General features: G+C 43.7%; 1 protein-coding gene across 1 annotated transcript in view; it reads right to left on the bottom strand.

The window, feature by feature from the left end:
- Window positions 1–21,565, bottom strand: part of LOC308402210 (receptor-type tyrosine-protein phosphatase gamma-like) — a gene marked incomplete at its 3' end in the record, with an annotated part of 372,466 nt that overhangs the window by 13,720 nt on the left and 337,181 nt on the right. The window contains exons 10-11 of the mRNA XM_080890900.1: window positions 2,590–2,698; window positions 2,030–2,079 (exon numbers count right to left, since the gene is read on the bottom strand). Coding sequence (XP_080747026.1) covers window positions 2,030–2,079; window positions 2,590–2,698 — 159 coding nt within the window. The remainder of the gene's footprint in view (window positions 1–2,029; window positions 2,080–2,589; window positions 2,699–21,565) is intronic.

Raw genomic sequence — 21,565 nt, 5'->3', positions numbered from 1 at the left:
CTAAAAGCTGCAGGACGGTAGCTCTCGAGGACTGGGATTGGGCACCCCGGCCTTAAGGTGTCATATGACGTGAGATCAGTCACATGAAAAACAGAACATTAACACTGTTAACCTCTTAATCGCTTTCATCAAGAATTCTTTGATTCGTGTGAAATGTGAAATTTATCTGAACTATGGTCAATAATTTACCAGTGACTAGTTACAGACATCAATGAATTCTAGGTGAATTCATACCCTTTTAAATGATTGTATGGAATGAAGCAAGAAAGAGAGAATGCAGTTAGAGTTTGGTCGTTTCTGAAAATTTGGTTGCATAAATAAACTAAAATAAAATCTCTTCATCCATATGCATATGAACTTGATTTTTCCTGACTCTAATGCTTATTGAGACACTGATGTTCATATGAGAGAGGCTCACACAGAATCAAAAGTCAATACAGGGAGTGCAGAATTATTAGTAAAGTTGTATTTTTGAGGAATAATGTTATTATTGAACAACAACCATGTTCTCAATGAACCCAAAAAACTCATTAATATCAAAGCTGAATGTTTTTGGAAGTAGTTTTTAGTTTGTTTTTAGTTTTAGCTATTTTAGGGGGATATCTGTGTGTGCAGGTGACTATTACTGTGCATAATTATTAGGCAACTTAACAAAAAACAAATATATACCCATTTCAATTATTTATTTTTACCAGTGAAACCAATATAACATCTCCACATTCACAAATATACATTTCTGACATTCAAAAACAAAACAAAAACAAATCAGCGACCAATATAGCCACCTTTCTTTGCAAGGACACTCAAAAGCCTGCCATCCATGGATTCTGTCAGTGTTTTGATCTGTTCACCATCAACATTGCGTGCAGCAGCAACCACAGCCTCCCAGACACTGTTCAGAGAGGTGTACTGTTTTCCCTCCTTGTAAATCTCACATTTGATGATGGACCACAGGTTCTCAATGGGGTTCAGCTCAGGTGAACAAGGAGGCCATGTCCTTAGTTTTTCTTCTTTTATACCCTTTCTTGCCAGCCACGCTGTGGAGTACTTGGACGCGTGTGATGGAGCATTGTCCTGCATGAAAATCATGTTTTTCTTGAAGGATGCAGACTTCTTCCTGTACCACTGCTTGAAGAAGGTGTCTTCCAGAAACTGGCAGTAGGACTGGGAGTTGAGCTTGACTCCATCCTCAACCCGAAAAGGCCCCACAAGCTCATCTTTGATGATACCAGCCCAAACCAGTACTCCACCTCCACCTTGCTGGCGTCTGAGTCGGACTGGAGCTCTCTGCCCTTTACCAATCCAGCCACGGGCCCATCCATCTGGCCCATCAAGACTCACTCTCATTTCATCAGTCCATAAAACCTTAGAAAAACCAGTCTTGAGATATTTCTTGGCCCAGTCTTGACGTTTCAGCTTGTGTGTCTTGTTCAGTGGTGGTCGTCTTTCAGCCTTTCTTACCTTGGCCATGTCTCTGAGTATTGCACACCTTGTGCTTTTGGGCACTCCAGTGATGTTGCAGCTCTGAAATATGGCCAAACTGGTGGCAAGTGGCATCTTGGCAGCTGCATGCTTGACTTTTCTCAGTTCATGGGCAGTTATTTTGCGCCTTGGTTTTTCCACACGCTTCTTGCGACTCTGTTGACTATTTTGAATGAAACGCTTGATTGTTCGATGATCACGCTTCAGAAGCTTTGCAATTTTGAGACTGCTGCATCCCTCTGCAAGATATCTCACTATTTTTGACTTTTCTGAGCCTGTCAAGTCCTTCTTTTGACCCATTTTGCCAAAGGAAAGGACGTTGCCTAATAATTATGCACACCTGATATAGGGTGTTGATGTCATTAGACCACACCCCTTCTCATTACAGAGATGCACATCACCTAATAGGCTTAATTGGTAGTAGGCTTTAGAGCTTATACAGCTTGGAGTAAGACAACATGCAGGAAGAGGATGATGTGGACAAAATACTCATTTGCCTAATAATTCTGCACTCCCTGTAGTGTTGATTCACATCCATTATCCTTACCATTCCAGTTTTTACAATCCTCGTCCCTTCAAAGATCCTGGTAGTGTTCGCTAAAACAAGAGAAAGAAAATAGTATCTACAGTGAAATGCAGGACTGAGGAACACTTAAACAGATGTTTGCAAACTAGTTTGAGTCCACTATAAGCTCATTAACCACTTCATGAAACAATGTAAATGTAAGTCACTGAATACATATTAAGGAAGCTAATTAACTGGATGTAATTAAATTGAATTATTACACTTTCAGTTGTCTGTCCTTTAGTCTGCAGCTACTGATACATCACTAGCTTACATTAATAACCTTAATATGAATGACTAAAATATTATGATCAAAGGAATAAGTAATAATACATTTTGAAATATTAAGGTTATTATGGCTTATACACCAATAATATGCAGGGCTGATGGAAATACTGATAGTAAGGAAGACATTGGAGAAGAGAATGTGTGAATTCGTAACACACACACTTAGAGTGTGTGTGTGTGTGTGTGTGTGTGTGTGTGTGTGTGTGTGTGTGTGTGTGTGTGTGTGTGTGTGTGTGTGTGTGAGCACGTACTACCTCTAAAAAGCATACTCTGACTGAAGTCACTGCGCATGTCATTAGTGCAGACAGCCTGGACTCGAAAGAGGTAGAGCACATCGGGGGAGACAGGAGAAATGATGGCCTCCTGGACAACAACACAAGTTGCAGCAAGAAAATCGGTAAGTTTGGCATGCTGAGTTATGTCAATGAGAAATCTTTATGTCTTCCTCCAAGTAAATGACAGTAGGTAGCATATGTTAGCAGAGTGGGAATAAAACTAAACATTTGTAAACCTGAAATGCCTTTTTCTATGATATGCAGTTAATTCCATCAATGTGACTTAAAGTGGTCACTTTTCATGTGGAAAAGTTTGTTTTTTTAAATATTTGACTGCTTTTTCTAAAATTACTATTTTAAAATATGAATGGTATATAATAATAATGGTATATAATATAATTATGACTGATGGCTGTTTGTTGGAATGTAGCCTGAATGCATTTCATAAATGTAAGGGGGTGGACAGAAAAACTTTTGCCAGTTCAAACATATTTTTCAAGTTTGATTTTTAGAATTTCGTGGTCAACAGTATCAAATGCTTTTTTATAGATCTAGAAAGACTCCAAGTGCATACTTCTTGTTATCCATACATTCTGTTATTTCTGTTTATTAAAAAACCTTTTAAAAAAAAACCCAAAAAAACAAAAACATTAAAAGCACAGTTTCAGTGCTATGTAGCACTCTGGCATCTAACCGAAATGTTTCAGAGATGCCATTTTTCCCAGAAAAGCCTGGAGCGGAAGGAAGACAATTCTTCTCCAGGACCTTGACAAAGTGAATGAAAACAGCAGAAATCTGGGGGATAAGAAAAAGCTGGAGGAGTGATATGAGACCTGATAGCAGCAACCTTATTGACTACCAAAGCCTGAAGTAGAAGTGACGAGTTCAGAGAATAGGCTTAACTAGTAAATCATCTTTATTCTTAACCAAATTCTTAACCCTATAATAATCCAAGTATAAGTGTGATTAATATGTTAAATTACAAATGTAGTTTGAGTAGTGAAAATGACTGGTCTAATGTCTGAATTTTGTGTGTGTTGACATTATCCAGCTTTGACCTTTTAGTGTCTGCAGGAATGTGGGAAATATAAGTATGTCGCCAGTCCATCATTATGCATGATTTGGCATGGTAATAATTATAGCACTGGTGAACACAGAACCTTAATTCATATGTGATTATGTTTAATTCTGATCAGGGGCACTTTCTTTTAATGCCTGACTTCTAAAATACTTGATTTAATAAAAAGAAAATGTATTAATTATATTTTCAATAAACTGAGTTAATGTCACGGTACAGAACCTGAATCATGGCTACAAAACCTAGGCTGAAGCCAAAAGCAGCCACAAATATTGGTGTTCAACCCGGTCAAAAGCTTTTTGTTGGTCTAGAGAAATGAGACCAACATTTATACCCAAAGAGCTAGAGAGGTCCAAAACATCCCTAATCAAAGTGACATTATCACTTATCAGCCTGCCGGGGACGCAATACGTTTGGTCCCCATGAACAACAGAAGCCATCACGTCACGAAGCCTGGTGGCCAGGACTTTGGAGAAAATCTTATAGTCTGTACAGAGCAACGATACCTATCTCCAGTTCTTCAAACTGCGCAGATCTCCCTTCTTTGGCAGCAGAATGATGACCGCCCGTCTACAGCTCAGAGGCGGCAAGCCTTTCTGCAGACTATCTGTGACAACCTCCAGCAAATCCTCAGCCATCACAGACCAAAAGTCTTTGTAGAACTCAACAGGAAGGCCATCCATGCCAGGAGCTCTACCATTCTGAAAACTCATCAGAGCAGCATGAAGTTCACGCAAAGTTGGCTGAACCTCCAGTTTTCGATTGGTTTCAGCCGCCACCTGAGGGAGTCCCTTGAAGAATCTATTGCACAAACTAGGATTTTCTGAGAAATCACTCTTAAAAAGGTCCTTATAAAAGCTGACAGCAAACTGTCTGATCTCAGAAGGATCCGAGATTATTGAGCCATCGTGAGACAGAGAGTGAATAATTTTTCTTTGCCCATTCTTCTTTTCCAGTCCAAAGAAAAAGTGAGATGGGGCATCCATCTCCGTGACACTGAGGAAACGTGACCTGACCAAAACCCCTTTGGCTGTCGTGCCCAACAGGTCAGCTAAAAAAGCCTTTTTGGATTTGAGGGAATCTAAAAGCCCCCGGTTTCCTGTAGACACCGCTAAACTCTGCAGTTCTACCACCTGAGTCTCTAGGTTTCTCATAGATCTGGTTATGTCTCTAGTCACATCACGAGTGAACTGTTGACACAATTGTTTGATCTGACACTTCCCAAAATCCCACCACTGCTGGATACATGCAAAGTCAGATTTAGATTTCCAGTGAGTGAGCCAAAAAAATTCAAAAGCTGTCCTAAAAGTGTTGTCATGTAACAGGGCCATATTGAAATGCCAGTAGGCACTCCTTACATGAACATTTTTAATGAAAACAGAACAATGAACCAGACAATGATCAGAGAAACCAACAGGGGTTATCTGACAGTCCTTAAAATACTCAAATGATGTTTAAATGAGTATATGCGATCCAGTCTTGCCAAAGATAAATGATTGTCCTTAGAATGACTCCATGTGTACTGCCACAGATGTCCATTGAAAAACCTCCACACATCTGACAGGTCCACAGCTGCAGCCAGCTGCCTAAGCCTGCGAGAGGATGCAGGATGAGGTTCGATGTGGTTCCTATCCAAAGGTGGGTTAGCAGTACAATTGAAATCCCCACACAAAAACAAATACTCATCATCGCTAGAAACCTTAACAGTATCACACAGGACATCTAAAAAACCCATTCTGTCCACTCCTTTAGTTGGTGCATATACATTGAGAAAAACAAAAGTCACATGTTCATATTTGACTTTAACTTTCAGCAAACACCCCTTGATTATTTCCTCTGCTTCGCAAGAAACAGGTAAAAAATTCTTAGAGAACACAATCCCCACACCTCCACTACAACTGGACTTATGACTACAAAAACATCTCCCCCACAGCCCTTCCTCCAGTCACTCTCATCGTCACCAGTACTGTGAGTTTCTTGAACCAACATAAGATCCAATTTCTTTAGGTTCATAAGCTCAAAAAAAAGCAGCTCTTTTTACCTCATCTCTAACACCATTCAAATTTAATGTGCCTATCTTGAATTCAGACATGAGAGAAGCGAGACAGAGGAAAAAAGACAGTGACATATAGAGTGTGTTCCTAAACATCATCGTCATCATCAGCAGTAAGTGCTTGAGATCTCACTTTCAAAATCAGTTTCTTTAAACGATAGATCTCTTGGTCTGTCAACACATCATCAATAAAATTCCCTGATTTTTGTCAGGACCCGAGACGACTCAACAAAAAGCTTAAGGTCCGGAAAATAATCCTCCACTTTCACCATCCTGAGGCCTTTGGTTTTCTGCAAGAATTTCCTGATCTCAGCAGGAGAGTACAGATTCTGGTGTTCCTGGCTTAGGGACAAATCACTTTCAGACTCCATGCTGCTCTCTCCTGCTCTGTTTCCTCTCTTAGCTTTCGACATTTTTGTACTACAGTGGGCAGGTTCCGAGCTCTTTCTCTTTTGAGACAACTTCAGCAAATCCTCATCAAGCATGTCGTCATCCTCACAAAGATCATCACACACAGACTCAAGAGTCGTGTCAGCTGTCTGACTGGTGTAAGAAAAAACTGCAGACTGGTCATTAGTCAGATCCGGTTCCACACCATCAACACTTTTCACAATGCCAGTTTCATCAGACCCGTTACTGCTTGGAAAATGCCGGTTTTCCACAGGCGCCTTGGCAGCGGGGTCCACCTCAGCTATGGCAGAGCTCAGCGGGTTTCGCATGAGTGATCGCCGGGTCCCTACCAGGAGATGACCCAATGGCATCATCCGCGGGCTGCGTGTTTCTTCGTCTCTCTGGACAGGAGCGAATTAAATGCCCTTCTCCACCACAACCAAAACATTTCATGCTCTCAGATGAAGCAAACACCATGTAGTTGAAACCCTCTATTTTGAACGTGAAAGACAGGTTCAGCTCGCCAGCGTTGTCTTTGAGGATCATAAAAACCTGCCTTCTGTGACACACATGTTTGAGGAGCACAGATTTGCACCCCAAAGAGACCGTCTTTATGGGCGAAACCAGTTGGCCATACCGTGACAGCTCCTTGGCTAAAGTTTCATTTTTAATAAAAGGAGGCGCATTTGAGATGGTAACCTTTTTAGCAGGGCTAACCAACGGGAGAGCAGGCGTAAAGGTGTCGTGAATGACGACGGCGCTTTCCACCAACTCATTAACTTTAGGTACCTTAACAAGAAAAATAATAATAGCACCGTTCATACGGGAGGCAGATTTCACGCTGTCATAGCCCACCACCTCTCCTACAGCCAAAACAGCTTCTTCCACCGAGCAATTCACAGTCGGTATAAGTTTGACAGCATGACGGCGTGTCAGCTTCTCAAACCCTGCACCACCCTCAGCAGCGGGCACTGTGCCAAGCCAAGACGGTAGCAAAAGCTACCAAACCAGCCGGCAACAAACAAAACACACCAACAACCATGTGTCGAAAAAATAAACACCTGACAGTGAAAGAAGAAAAGAGGAACCCGAAAACAGAAATCCACTCACTCCGATACTCCCATTCCCAGCCCCATTCACTCAGAAAGAGAGAGAGAGGGAGGGAGAGAGGAACAGAAAGACAGAGAGGGAGGAACAGAGAGAGAGAGAGAGAGAGAGAGAGAGAGAGAGAGAGGAACAAAGACTTTTTGACTTTTCACACAACTTTATTTACACCGAATTAAAAACAAAAACAGAAACAAAAAAAACTGACACAAAAATTCTACCACATAATCACAACATTCATTGTACACCAAACATTAACTAAGGTACCCAGCACACACACTCAAAAGTTAAGCACAAGTGTCCCATCCGCTCCTACTGAACACAAAACCCTTCCAATGCCCCACACAGTTTCAAAGGAGTCCAGACTGTCAGTCAGAGAGTAAAAAGCATGCTCTACTCTCAGACGGGATGCCAACAGGCCCTTTAGACTTTGCACAACATCAGTCCAACCCTGACCTAGCATCAAAACAAACAAAGGTACAGAGAAAGCCTCCCCTAAAGATTCCACCCACTCCTGCAACAAAGAAAATAAACCCACCAGCCGCGGACAACAGACCACTAAGTGCTCCAGCGTCTCCCTTTCTGAACAAAAAGGACAACCCTCCCCAGTGCTCGGGTCCAGGTGGGCCCTGTGTCTGTTCGTGGCTATTGCTCCATGTATAATCCTCCACTGGAGGTCAGCCATCCGTTTTTCAACAGGAGGCTTATACAGGACCCTCCACCTGCCTTTAGGGGTAGAGACCGAAGCAAAAAAACTCAGTCCATTTTGAGTCCCGGATTCCAACCAGAGAGCGGAAATTCAGCAACTTAACACAGCATAAATAAAGCTGCTTCTTGCCACAAGAGCTGAAACTATCCAGCACTGGTGTCCCCAGGGAGAGCAGCATGCCACTCCCCTCAGGCTGCTCCTCAAAGGCAGGACTGCCCATCAATGAAGGGAAAACATATTCACTGTCATCAGCCCATTGATCAGCCAGGACACGGTCTCCAGCAAAGTCTCTCAGTGAAGGCGACAGAGATTGCCAAACGTCCTCCATAATCCTCTCCAGCACTCTGTAGGACTTAATGCCTGTGACACCACCAAGTGCACCCAGAGACATCCTTGTAAGATGACCCAGTTTGACAACACCAGCCTCCACAAACTTGGTCCGTATTGTAGCAGAAGAAAATACAGTGCTGGGAAAAAAGTCATTAAAAAACAGCGGCTCCTCGAAAAGCCACATCCCAGGTCTTGGAGCACGTGCGACCTTCAGCGTCCGCCAGGCGTTCATCACCGAGCTGTAAAATGGCACAAGTCCAGACAGATCCACCTGATCCAACTTCAGAAGAAAGAGGTGTTTATCCAATCCAAGCCGGCCCACTCTCCTAAGCAGCAGCTGAGCAGAAGCCAGCCAGCTGTGACCACAGCCATACAGCAGCCTCTGTGCCGTCTGCAGTCTAAAGGTTGCTGTTCTGGACAAAACATCTATTAGGCCTTGTCCCCCCTCCGCCACAGGAAGATACAGGCCCGCTGCACGAAGCCAATGCTGTCCCGACCAAACAAACTTCACCAGAAGCCGCTGCACCTCCTCCAGAAGACCAGGTGGTGGCACTAAAACAAGCAACCTGTGCCATAAAGATCAGTCAACCAGATTGTTAGCTACCAGAACTCTACCCCTGTAGGACAGGTAGGGGAGCAACCGGTTCCATTTAGACAGCTTAGCCTCCACCTTTTCCCGCACTCCCTCCCAGTTCTGCTTCACGAAGTCATCACTCCCCAAGTAAACCCCAAGAGTTTTAATGCCCCTTCGACCCCAGCGAACGTTCCCAGGAAGCGTGGGAATACTCGACAAGTTCCACTGCCCCACCAAACAAGCCTCACTCTTATCCCAATTTACCCTAGCTGAGGAAGCGTTCCCATACAAAACCAGACATTCCTGCAATTCCTGCACATCCCTTTGATCCATAATAAAAACATTAACATCATCAGCATATGCCGACAGGATATGACAGGAGGGCTCTGAACCATATCCGGCAAAGAAAAACCCCTCAACCTGCTTCTCAGTCTACAGAGAAAAGGCTCAATAGCAATGCTATAAAGCTGTCCAGAGATAGGGCAACCTTGTCTAATCCCTCTCCGAACCAGCACAGGACAACTCAACCCCCCTCCCACCTTCACAACACAGCAAGCATCGCTATACAACAGCTTCACCCAAGTCAGAAACCCCCACCCAACACCAAAGGTCTGCAAGGTAGAAAAAAGAAAATCATGGTCCACACGGTCAAAAGCCTTCTCCTGATCAAGAGAAACGATTAGCATTGTACACTTCACAAATATCAAACACATCTCTCATTAAAAACAAGTTATCAATCAAAGACCTATCTGGAATACAGTAAGATTGATCCACACCAATCAGCAGGTCAATGACCATTTTCAGTCTGTTCGATAAAACCTTGGAGAGAATCTTATAGTCTGCACATAAAAGGGCCGCTGGTCTCCAGTTCTTAAGAAGGGTTAAATCCCCCTTCTTTGGTATGAGAGAGATAACTGCACGCCTGCAGGAAGCTGGAAGTATCCCTCCTACAAAACACTCCTTAAACATGTCCAGCAGGTCCCAACCCAGAAGACTCCAGAAGTGCTTAAAAAAGTCTGAAGGTAAACCATCTATTCCTGGAGCTTTGCCTGATGCCTTCTGAGACACCGCCGCAGACAGCTCATCCAAGGTTATATCCCTGTTCAAAACGTCCAGATCCCCTGGGCTCAGCTGAGGAAGCCCCTGCAGAAGGTCCGAAGCAGAGTCCACATCACAGCCATCCGCACTAAACAAGTCCGTGTAAAAGGCCACTGCATGCCGTCTCATCTCAGCCGGATCCGTGGTCACTCTTCCATCCGAAAGCTGAAGACACACCATTTGCTTTCTGTGAACCACAGATTTCCCCAAATTAAAGAAAAACGTGGTTGGAGCGTCCATGTCCTGGAGCTCCTTTAGCCCTCTCATGTAAAAAATGGTTAAGCTCTTGCCTTTTAGAATGAAGACAGGCATTATCCTGCTGACCAAACTGTGAACCAGAGACAGTCTCCACATGTGTTATATCCTTTTCAAAGTCCTGCACAGTTCTCATGATATTGGCTGTCAAAAGAAAACTATATTGCCGACAGAACACACGAATTTGGGCCTTTCCTACCTCCCACCATTGAGTAAGGGAATCAAAATCACCCTTCCGTGATCTCCAGTAATCCCAAAAATACCTAAAATTGTCACAGAATATCCGATCATGCAACAATTTTATATTAAACCGCCAAAAAGATTTGGATTTGCTGGTGGGAGATAGAAACAGCTCCAGTAAAACTAAATGATGATCCGTAAAAACAACGGGAAAACACTGACAGTTAACAATTCGAGCAGTAAATGAAACAGACACATTAAACCTGTCTACTCTCGCTGCACTAACCCTGCCATCAGTCACTTTCACCCAGGTATACTGCCTGGATGAGGGATGCTTCATCCGCCACGCATCAACCAAGTTAATTGTCCGTAAAGTGTATAGACATTAACAAAAGTAAAAACAAAACCTTCAATTTCAGCCGTCACCAAAAGGACTCTGCCCGCCACCATCTCTATGCTGAAAATAACATTCGCATTTAGAGAAGGAGAAAACAAAATAGCAACTCCTGCGCTAAAACTTGTCCCATGGCTAAGAAACTTCTGCCCTCCCCACCACAGATCCCAGTCTATCTCATTCAAACTGTCAGTATGTGTTTCTTGGAGAAAGACTATATCTAATCTCTTCTGTTTGATCACCTCAGCTAATAAGGCTCTTTTATCGGCATCCCTGCACCCATTCACATTCAAGGAGGCCACCCTCAACCCGTGCACATAAGAGGAAGCCATCAAGAAAGCAAACAGAAAAACCCAGCAGAGATGAAACACCCAGTGTTGTATGATCATAACGTTACAGCGTAAAAAACTCCAGTGTCTCTACCGATTCAGACGCTTCAACTGTTTCCTCAGACCAGTAACATGTTTCTTCAGACGATAACGCTTTTTACCATCCAGCAAGTCCAATCCCACAACCTTCTGAAGAGTCATAGCTGACCGAACGAATTTCTCAACATCAGGGAAATATTCCCTAACATCACCTTTCTACCAAAGGTGCCATCCAGAAAAGCAACGATTTCCTCCAAAGAATACAAATCCGCATTTTGAGAGACACTGTCTGCCACAGAAACATTATCAGAGTCAGAATCACACTCCATGTCATTCGTGTCGTAACCATAACCACCAGCAGGCGTCCGGCGCTGCTGCTCCTCCACCTCTCCGTCCCCCGAGGCAATAACACACTCTACACCCAACTCAGAGCTCCCCATTTCATCCCCAGTCTGCGCCGTACTGACCGCAGGTCCAGCCTCCACCCTCTCTGTCGGCTTGGTCGTAGTCAGGCAATCACTCACCTCACTCCACACCAAAGCCGTAGCACCCGTGGGAGAAACGCCGACCTCACCTCGCACCGAGGGCGCAGCGTCCTCCTGAGAAAGGGCAATTCCACCACGCGCTGGAGGCACAGCTCCAGCCGGGTCCACGGCGGCCTCGCCCTGCACTATAGACACAGCCTCAGCCGGGACAAGAGCAGCTTCGTCCCGCACTAGAGGCACAGCCTCAGCCGGGGCAACAGCGGTCTCACCCCGCGCCGAAGGCGTAGCAACGTCCAACACCTGCTGCCCGCTAACCCCCTCCCCACTATCATCCACAGCAGGTCCCACCGCAAGCTGTCTGTGAGGACACATTAATTTCTTATGACCCACATCTCCACACTCAAAACATTTCATGTTCCCAGAACTAGCATACACCATGTAGAGCCCTTCTTCATGTCTGACACGGAAGGAGACATCCAGTGTCTGTGTGGGGGAGTCCAAAAACATGAACACCTGCCTCCGAAGGGACTGAACATGCTTCAACTTGGCGTCCTTACAGCCCAGACTCACAGTCCGGAAGCCACTGGCAAATCTCCCAAAGCGCTTCAGTTCCTGCTCTAAAGCCGCATTGGGAATAAACGGAGGCACCCCCGACACAGTGATCCGAGTGGAGGGCACTGCGAGGGGTGAAACCTGCATAAATTCATCGTTCAAATACAGGCCACTCTCTATCAGCTGATTGACAAACCCCTGCTCTTTCAAGAATATGACAACCGCTTTATTCATACGTGAAGCAAACGATATGTTTCCATGCCCCACCCACTCACCTACAGCCAACAGCACCTGCTCGACAGTGGTGCTCGGCTGCGGCACCACCCTGACTCCATGCTTCAAAGACAGGGACAGCGTCCCACCGGACGCCATCCCTGTCAAACTGAAACACAAACTACACAACCACAAACAGCTATGAAACAACCATACAATAAACACAGCAAGAACACGGGAAAAAAGCATTCAGTGAAAAAAATCACACACTCACACTCAGACACACCAAACTCACCACCAGCAAACTCCCAGCATGCAGTGCGAGAGAGAGAGAGAGAGAGAGAGAGGAACAAGAGAGAGAGAGAGAGGAGCAGAGAGAGAGAGAGAGAGGGAGAGAGAGAGAGAGAGAGGAACAGATATGAACAAGAGCAGGTGAGACACACATGTTAGTCAAATGGTTGTTTACCAAAAGTATCACCGTATCACAGGTCCTCATGTATCTGGTACCTAGTGTTTCTTTTTGGGTTTGTTATTTTTCAAATTCTACATTTATTAAGTTCTGCAGGCTTGTTTGCACAACAAGGCTGAATAATTATATAAACTTTTCTGAATCTAATTAGTGGACTTTTGTAGAATTAAAATAAGTGTAGTGCAGGTCTATGATGATTTTTAGTGCTACTATCATCTAGTTCTGATTCTTGTTCTGTCTTGGTTAAGTCCTCAGTAGTCCTGATTTTGAACTGTTGTAGTCCTGTTTTAATTCAGGATCAGTTCTGGGTCTGGTTGAATTGGGGTTTAGTCCTCGTGTCTTGATACAGCCCCGACTTTGTTCTGACTTGCTGCTTAATTAAAAAACTAGTTTAAGGTGTCCTGCACATGTGATATATATTTTTTTCCTATATGAAGTCATTCTTTTTTGAACAAAACTCAAAACACAGCCTATTAATCTTTCAGTCATTTCTAACCCCCCCATCCCACATGCATACTACCCTTTAGGACTAAGCCCCGGATGTATAAAATGTCTGGCTCCACCTCTGGAGTCAACAGTATCCATGACACACAACATAACCTTCGATAATGTGTCATGCGCAAAAGCATCGGCTCTAAGAGCCGTGCTTAGAGAGCGCTTTGTAGTGAATCAGAGTCGACTGCCATTGAGCGAGAGCCGCTCCTCACTTAATTTCCTTTGGCTGCTCAGCTCTCACACAGTGGCTCAGCTATGCTCCTATCCCTCCATATTGTGGCCGATCACGTGCGAGGATATAGGATAATATCATCATGTGAAAAACAGAGAGGGTGAGAGACGCAAACGTGGAGCGTGCGTCTGTCGTCTCAGTGAGTGAGATAGTAGACAGCGGTGAGGAGGGCTGTGCGAGTGCATCGCAAAAACGCATAAATAAGCCTGACACCCTGAAACGAAGCAGCATCTGGCTGCAGTTTAAAGACTTTTTGGTCTTGGTCTTGTCTTGGTCTCGGTTTAGGCGGTCTTGACTACAGGTCTAGTCCATACACATAGAAGGTCCATTATGCATGAAGTGGTGACTTTGGACGTCCACAATGTCCAGTGACTTATGACATCGTGATTGAGGACTTATAGAGCCTAACTGCTGTTGGGATGAATGACCTGCCAAAGCGCTCCTTCCTGCAGCGAGGGTGTTTCAGTGTCTGACTAAAGGAACTGCTCAGCACACTCAAAGACTTACAGACTGCAGTGGGTGATGTGGGTTGTTCATGATGGATGTCAGCTTTACTAACATCCTCCTCTCATGTTCATATATAACTGGATTCAAAGGGATTATGCTACAATGAAGAATGAGAATGTGCAAATGAAGTCTCATTGAATACTGATTACACTGAATGAAGCGTGAAGTGAAGTATATTCAAATGTGACTCAATGTTCAAATGTAACAGAATTTTCTATGTTAGGAATAACACAGAAAAGAGGAAAATGTAATATAGTAACTTTAAAGTTTGTTTTCAATTATATATTGAATCGATTTATTAGTCCCACATGGGGAAATTTCACAAGGCTGCCGACCTATTGCACTCGCCATCTTACCCTCCGACCATACATACATTACACAAACATCACATGGGGAAGACAGGTCAGAGGTATAACAATGGAAAATGCACCACATGAGGAAAGATAAATAACTGAGGAGAAAAATAACTCCCCCCAGACTGAGCTCCAACAGGGAGATCAGTTTGAGAACAGAAAAAACACCTCTGCACATGAAAAAAGTCTTAATACACCAAAGAAACACATGACAAGCAACAGGGGGGTGGGTAAAGGGTGCAGCATCGGAAGGGAATAAGCGTCGAAGGCGTTTGGAAAGGGAGGGGGGATGAGTGTGTGCATATCAGTGTATATGTGTGTGCGTGTCCAGAGTTCAGCTGAGACAGTGTCCTTCGCCCTGCTAGGGTAAGTAAACAGTCTTCCAGACAACCCAGGTGGCCTTTCAGACTGGACATCGGGTGAGTAGAAGTTACCAGTGTTATTGGACGTCCCAGTGGGTGACACCAGAGTCAGAAGATGTGACGTCCAGTAAGACAGGGAAAGAAAGAGTGAACAGAAGAAGAGACACGGGGTTCTTCCTTTTGTCTTCTGCGAGGTGAGCATCTAAGATGTTCAAAAAACATCTTAGAGCCAATCTTCTTCAAATTGGATCTAAGCAACAGCTTTAAATTTCAGCAGAGATGCCAAAAGGGTGGAGCTCTGGCCAGACTGTGAACCTGTGAGTTGGTTTTGCATTTTTGACTATTTTTCTGCTCATTTTTGCCTTTTTAAAATGTTAATCCAGAAGAGATTTGGGTTTACATGATACTCCACTGAATGCCCAGAGGAAGATGGAAGAAGTACTTTGAGGAGCTAATGAGTAAAGAAAACGAGACTTTGAGGAGGAAGGATAGAGTGAACCAGGAAATTTGCTATGAAGAGTGGAAAGGTGGTTGTTCCTGATAACTGTGGATTTGGAGATATCTAAGCGAGAGGGCAGTGGACTTTTTAACCAATTTGAACCAATTTTCACCATCAAGCGCAGAGCCATAGTTACTACAGAAAGATAAAGCTGATGGGCCATACTGTGGTTCTATTGCAGGGGTGGCCAACCAGTCAGAGACCAAGAGCCACTTTTTTTTTACTGTGTTACCGCAAAGAGCCACATCATACGCATGGGCACACATGAACATCACCCATCCTTTCCCCTCTCTCTCTCTCTCTCTCTCTCTCACACACACACACACACACACACACACACACACACACACACACACACACACACACACACACACACCTCTGCTCAGCCAGATTTATTGTAAATGTCACACACCAACATGATAATGACAGAAATGGACTCCTACAGTACTAAAACCACAGGCCAGTCATTTTCAACAATGAACATTGTGTGCACTGTCTCACACACACAAACTCTCAGTTCAACCAAGTCCACAAACAAAAATATAATAATCTACAATAGCATTTACTTTTATAATGCATGTTGTTTAGTGGGACTTCTGGCATTCCTTGCCTTGAACAATCCTCTTTAAATCTGGCTTGTATTCCGTTGTTGTCACTCGAAGCAATTCTTTCACATGTGTGTCAGTCAGAACAGATCGATGCTTTGATTTCACATGTTTTAGGGTAGAAAACACAGACTCGCAGACGTATGTTGACCCAAACATTGACAGTATCTTAAGCGCAGCCCGTTTGACATTGGGGTATTTTTCCATTGGCACACTTTTCCAGAACTCAATGGTCCCTTCCCTTAAAGCAGGTTTCAATTGGTCCTCTTCACAAAGATCGATCATCTCCAACTCAGCCGCAGCTTCATCTGTGACTAGCGGGACTTTCAAACAGCCGGTCTCTGCATTAAATGGGTCGACGAGGAACGTAATCTGTGGCCTTTTCAATTGTAGATCATGGAACCGGGTCACGAAGCTTTCGTGCAAGTTTTCAATCAGCGTTGCATATCTGGCTCTTTGCTTACTCAGGGCAGCACTGGCGACTTGCCCGCTGGCTTTTAGCAGAGTGGGAAAATGCGTTAAATCTCCCTTTTGAATATGTGTCTTGAACAGCTTCAGTTTGTTGACAAATGCAAACACACTTTGCACTAGGTCAGGGAGCATTTTTAACTTACCCTGCAGGGTCAGGTTCAGTCTGTCCAAGTGACACAGCATGTCGACCAAAAAGGCCAGATCCATAATCCACTTGAGGTCCGAGAGCTCGGGATAGTCCTTGTCCTTCTTTTCCATAAACAGTTTCACGGCATCCAAAAGCTCAAAGAAGCGAGAGAGTACCTGGCCTTTTGACAGCCACCTCACAGTGCAGTGCAGCGGCAGGTCACCTGGAAGCCCTTGGTCCAGCTCAGCGATGAGATTCTTGAATTGCCTGTGGTTAAGCGCATGTGTGCGGATATAGTTGACGATTTCCATCACAGGCTTCATGACGTTATCTAAATTCAATGATTTAGACACGAGTTGCTCCATGTGGATGATGCAGTGGAAATTCCAAAAGTCAGGAATAGTTTGGTCAGCTTTGCACAGCCCCAGAAGCCCGTTCACAGATCCCATCATGGCTGGTGCTCCATCCGTGGCTATTGCAGTTAATTTCGTTATGGGCAGATTTGCTTTTTCAAATGCAGCCATCATGGTTTCTTTCACATCTATGCCACGGGTTCTGTCTTTTAATGGCACAATATCCAGGAGTTCTTCTTTGATCACACAATCGTTTGAAACAGACCGTGCAAATATTGCCAACTGAGGCTTGTCTTGTATATCACAACTCTCATCCAATGCGACACTAAAATACTCACATGCTTGAAGGTCAGAGTGCAACTGTGATTCAATAGCCGTGTTAATGTCCGATATTCTGTGTTCAACAGTGTGGCGGGACAGTTGGACGTCTGATACCATGCGTTTTAATTTGTCGTTTTCAGGAGACAAGATTTCAACAACATCACTGAGGCATTTTTTAACGAACTCCCCTTCATTGTATGGCTTTTTAGCCCGTGCAATGTTCCAAGCCAGCTGATAGGATGCGAGCGTTATGGTCTCTGACCGCTTCGTAAATTTTTGGAAAAACTGTATCTGCTTTTCTGCCTGACTTTTCAAAGTGGCCAACTCGTGCTTGCGAAGTTCAGTCCCTTTTGGAAATTCCTGGTCGATGTTAGCATGGAGTGAGCTGAAGTGGCGCTGAAGATTTGAAGCTTTGAAATGCGCTAATGACGTCTGACATATAAGGCAGAATGGCTTACCATTGCGTTCAACAAAAAAATATAAACTCTCCCACTCTGTTAAAAACGTCCTGTGTTCATCTTCATATTTTCTTTTTGCTGTGCATTTTTTTCCTGCCATTTTAAGGGCGAACTTGCTCCTACTGGGAAACTTTGCGGTATTTTCATCTCACACACATGCGCATTTGATGAAAATACCGTATTGAACTCAAGCGAAGCGAACGCGCACATTTTAAAACAACAACATAAAAAAAATCAAAACACAAACATAAACTTTGATATGAACGTAAGAGCCGCATGAAACCAGGCAAAGAGCCGCATGCGGCTCGAGAGCCGCGGGTTGGCCACCCCTGTTCTATTGGAACGGGTTATTCAACTTAAGAACTGAGCATGAAGAACCCCCCTCCGCTTTACATTGTTACATTATCTTGTAGCTCATTGTTCTGGTTTCAGAGGTGCAAGTCAGTACTTGACATACATCCTGCTATGTGCAGTGTGTTATACTGTGTTCATCAATCATCGTTTCCTTATATATACACAAATTGTTAGGTTTTGTTGCCTCCAAAGAATTCATTTTGAAACAACAGGATCAGTTGTTGTAGCCTAAACAGGTCTAAATGCTACCTTGTATCATCCCATTAGAAAGCTTCAGTATGAGCTTCAGTATGAGTATAATCTAATCTAAAGCTAATATTCTGAAAATGAATTTACGGACACGTGAATAATATAGCTACCGTTTATATATTTCTAAATCCTCAAACTATCTGATTAGGTCCTGATTTACATGAAACTACAACGAACTCTGAAACACTGTTCTTTTGCTGTCTTTTCCCTCTTCAACAGCATCCGTGGCTTGTTAGTATTCACACAGGGTTGATGTAGAACAGCAACATGGGGCTGTCCTTGGGTTCAAAAGGGGATTCCCCTTTAACTATGACAAGACTATGACCACCTTTCCCCTGCATCTCTTGCCATAGCAGATTGTCCTTTTAAAAGTCGATGATGCTTCCACAGCCAGGGGGCACTCTGATCCCTTCTTTGCTCTTTTCTGGTTTTCCCACAGAGCGACTCACCCAAGGTCATGCTTTCTGCTGGCAGTGCTATATCCCCTCCAGCTTAACATTAGTATTCTGCTGGCTGACTGGCAGCCCAAATATAAGGAAATGAAACCTCCTACCTATTCCACAGCCTTCTCTCCTATCTCACTTTGAAAAGACCATTTGTAATTGAACTGATGTAGGATGTGGCTTGTTTTTTTCTTAATAGATTAAATCTTCTCTCTCGCTCGCTTTCTCGGTACACGTGGGTTTTGGGATGGAATGAGTGTAATTTGATTCAAAAACTTTTGTGGACACAAATTAATAAGAACTTCAGTACTCTCGCTGACCAGTTTTTTTTTATAAGTGACAACAGCTGCATGTGTGAGGACAGCTGTGGCATGCCTAAATTAATAAATAAATGAATAAAATTAGAAAATTATATTATATTATAAATTAGATATATTTTAAATGATACAATCAAGGTTGTTTTTTATGTGTCAAAACCAGTTCTTAGATGTCCCAGCAATGATATTTTTGATAGCAGAAAATGCTTTTGTTAAAACTTACAGTTACAGCCAATAAAGTTCACAATGTAATTAGAAACATAATTTCATCATGTCATTTGGGCTGTGCCATCTGTACACATGAAAAAATGCTAGACAGCTAAAATACTTTAAAATCCCCGGTGCAACAAAGCAGTAACGTCACTGTATTTGGGTGAAGGCTGTGCTGTTGTTATCAGCAGGACAGGAAGTAGGGAAAGCAGGATCATGAAACACAAGACTGGAGTACAAACACTGACGTAAAGAGACAACATAGAACTAAGAGGATCATAAGTAAAAGGTAAAATAGCAGTCAGAAAAATATAAGTATATTTTGTGAAATAATAATAATAATAATATGATCAGTTAACTGTTGGCTATCAAGCACAATAGTTTATTTTTAAGGCGTAATTAAACCATCAAAAACATCAAGAAGACAAAGTTTTTTAAGTTGTTCTACTTTTATATTTGATTTCCAGACTACTACTGCTGCTTTCACTATGTCCACCACAGAGGTGGGAAGTAATCAAGTACAAATACTTTGTTACTTTACTTTAGTAGAATTTTCAGGTATCTGTGCTTTAAGTAGTTATTTTTCTGACAACTTTTTACTTTTACTGCCTACGTTTTTAAACAAATATCTGTACAGTTGTAAGTTGCAGTTGATGCACTTCAGTATCTAAAAAAAATCATCAAACACAAACTGTTTGTGTCTACATTTTGTCACAGTGTGTCTGCTAGTTACAGATACGGCTCTTTTTCACAAGGAGATAAAATAAAAAAGGACAGGAAAGGAAGAAGACAGATTATATTTAAAGGTAAGGACTCCACAGTGGTATTTGATAAACTGGCAATTTTAAATCCTCATGTTCTTAAATCAGATTTTGGGTCTGTGCATCCAACATTATGTTTTTTTTTCATACTGTGAAAACACTTCCCACCCACTCCATGACATGCTGGTCAGTCACAGGAGCACGTTCAGTGAAAGACTGAGATTACCGGAAAGCACCACTGAACGACACAGGAAATCTTTCCTGCCTGTGGCCAGCAGTGGGGACAGAGCATCTCCTTGGTAGATCTCACACTTGATGGTGACCTGTGCTATGGGCTTGGAGTTGGCCTCTAGTGTTGTACGCCACATCCCCATTGAGTTCCTGATGAAGGCTCTTAGGGTCCCATTGATCTTGTACAATTCTAGGCATTCCAGTATCCAGCTGTGGGGCATTGAGTCATAGGCCTTCTTGTAATCAATCCAGGCAGTGCACTGGTTGGCCAGTCTGGTCTTGCAGTCTCGGCTGACTGTTCTGTCTACCAGTAGCTGGTGTTTTGCGCCTCTGGTATTCATATATACACTGAACAAAAATATAAACGCAACACTTTTGTTTTTGCTCCCATTCCCCATGGGATGGACGTAGAGACCTAAAATTCATTCCAGATACACAATATAACCATCCCTCCCAAACAGTGGTCACAAATCAGTCCAAATGTGTGGTAGTGGGCACATCCGCCATATTGAGATAATCCATCCCACCTCACAGGTGTGCCACATCAGGATGCTGATCTGACATCATGAGTAGTGCACAGGTGTACCTCAGACTGCCCACAACAAAAGGCCACCCTGGAATGTGCAGTTTTTTGCGCTATTGGGGGTCTGGCGACCCAGAACCGGTCAGTATCTGGTGTGACCACCATTTGCCTCATGCAGTGCAACACATCGTCGCATGGAGTCTATCAGATTGTCAATTGTGGCCTGTGGAATGTTGGTCCACTCCACTTCAATGGCTGTGCGAGGTTGTTGGATATTCGTGGGAACTGGTACACGCTGTCGTATACGCCGGTCAAGCACATCCCGAACATGCTCAATGGGTGACATGTCCGGTGAGTATGCTGGCCATGCAAGAACTGGGACATTCTCAGCTGCCATCTGCCCTGAACAATGTGAACCATGATTCATCCGTGAAGCGCACACCTCTCCAACGTGCCAGACGCCATCGAATGTGAGCATTTGCCCACACAAGTCTGTTACGGCGACGAGCTGGAGTCAGGTCAAGACCCCAATGAGGACGACGGGCATGCAGTTGAGCGTCCCTGAGACGGTTTCTGACAGTTTGTGCAGAAATTGTTTGGTTGTGCAAACCAATTGTTCCAGCAGCTGTCTGGGTGGCTGGTCTCAGACGATCTTGGAGGTGAACCTGCTGGATGTGGAGGTCCTGGGCTGGTGTGGTTACACGAGGTCTGCGGTTGTGAGGCCGGTTGGATGTGCTGCCATATTCTCTGAAACGCCTGTGGAGACGGCTTATGGTTGAGAAATGAACATTCAATGCACGGGCGACAGATCTGGTTGACATTCCTGCTGTCA

Source organism: Rhamphochromis sp. 'chilingali' (genome assembly GCF_963969265.1).
Source record: "Rhamphochromis sp. 'chilingali' genome assembly, chromosome: 9".
Lineage (NCBI taxonomy): Eukaryota > Metazoa > Chordata > Actinopteri > Cichliformes > Cichlidae > Rhamphochromis > Rhamphochromis sp. 'chilingali'.
Note: the sequence above shows the minus strand (reverse complement) of the source record. Positions and strands in the feature narration are given on the sequence as shown.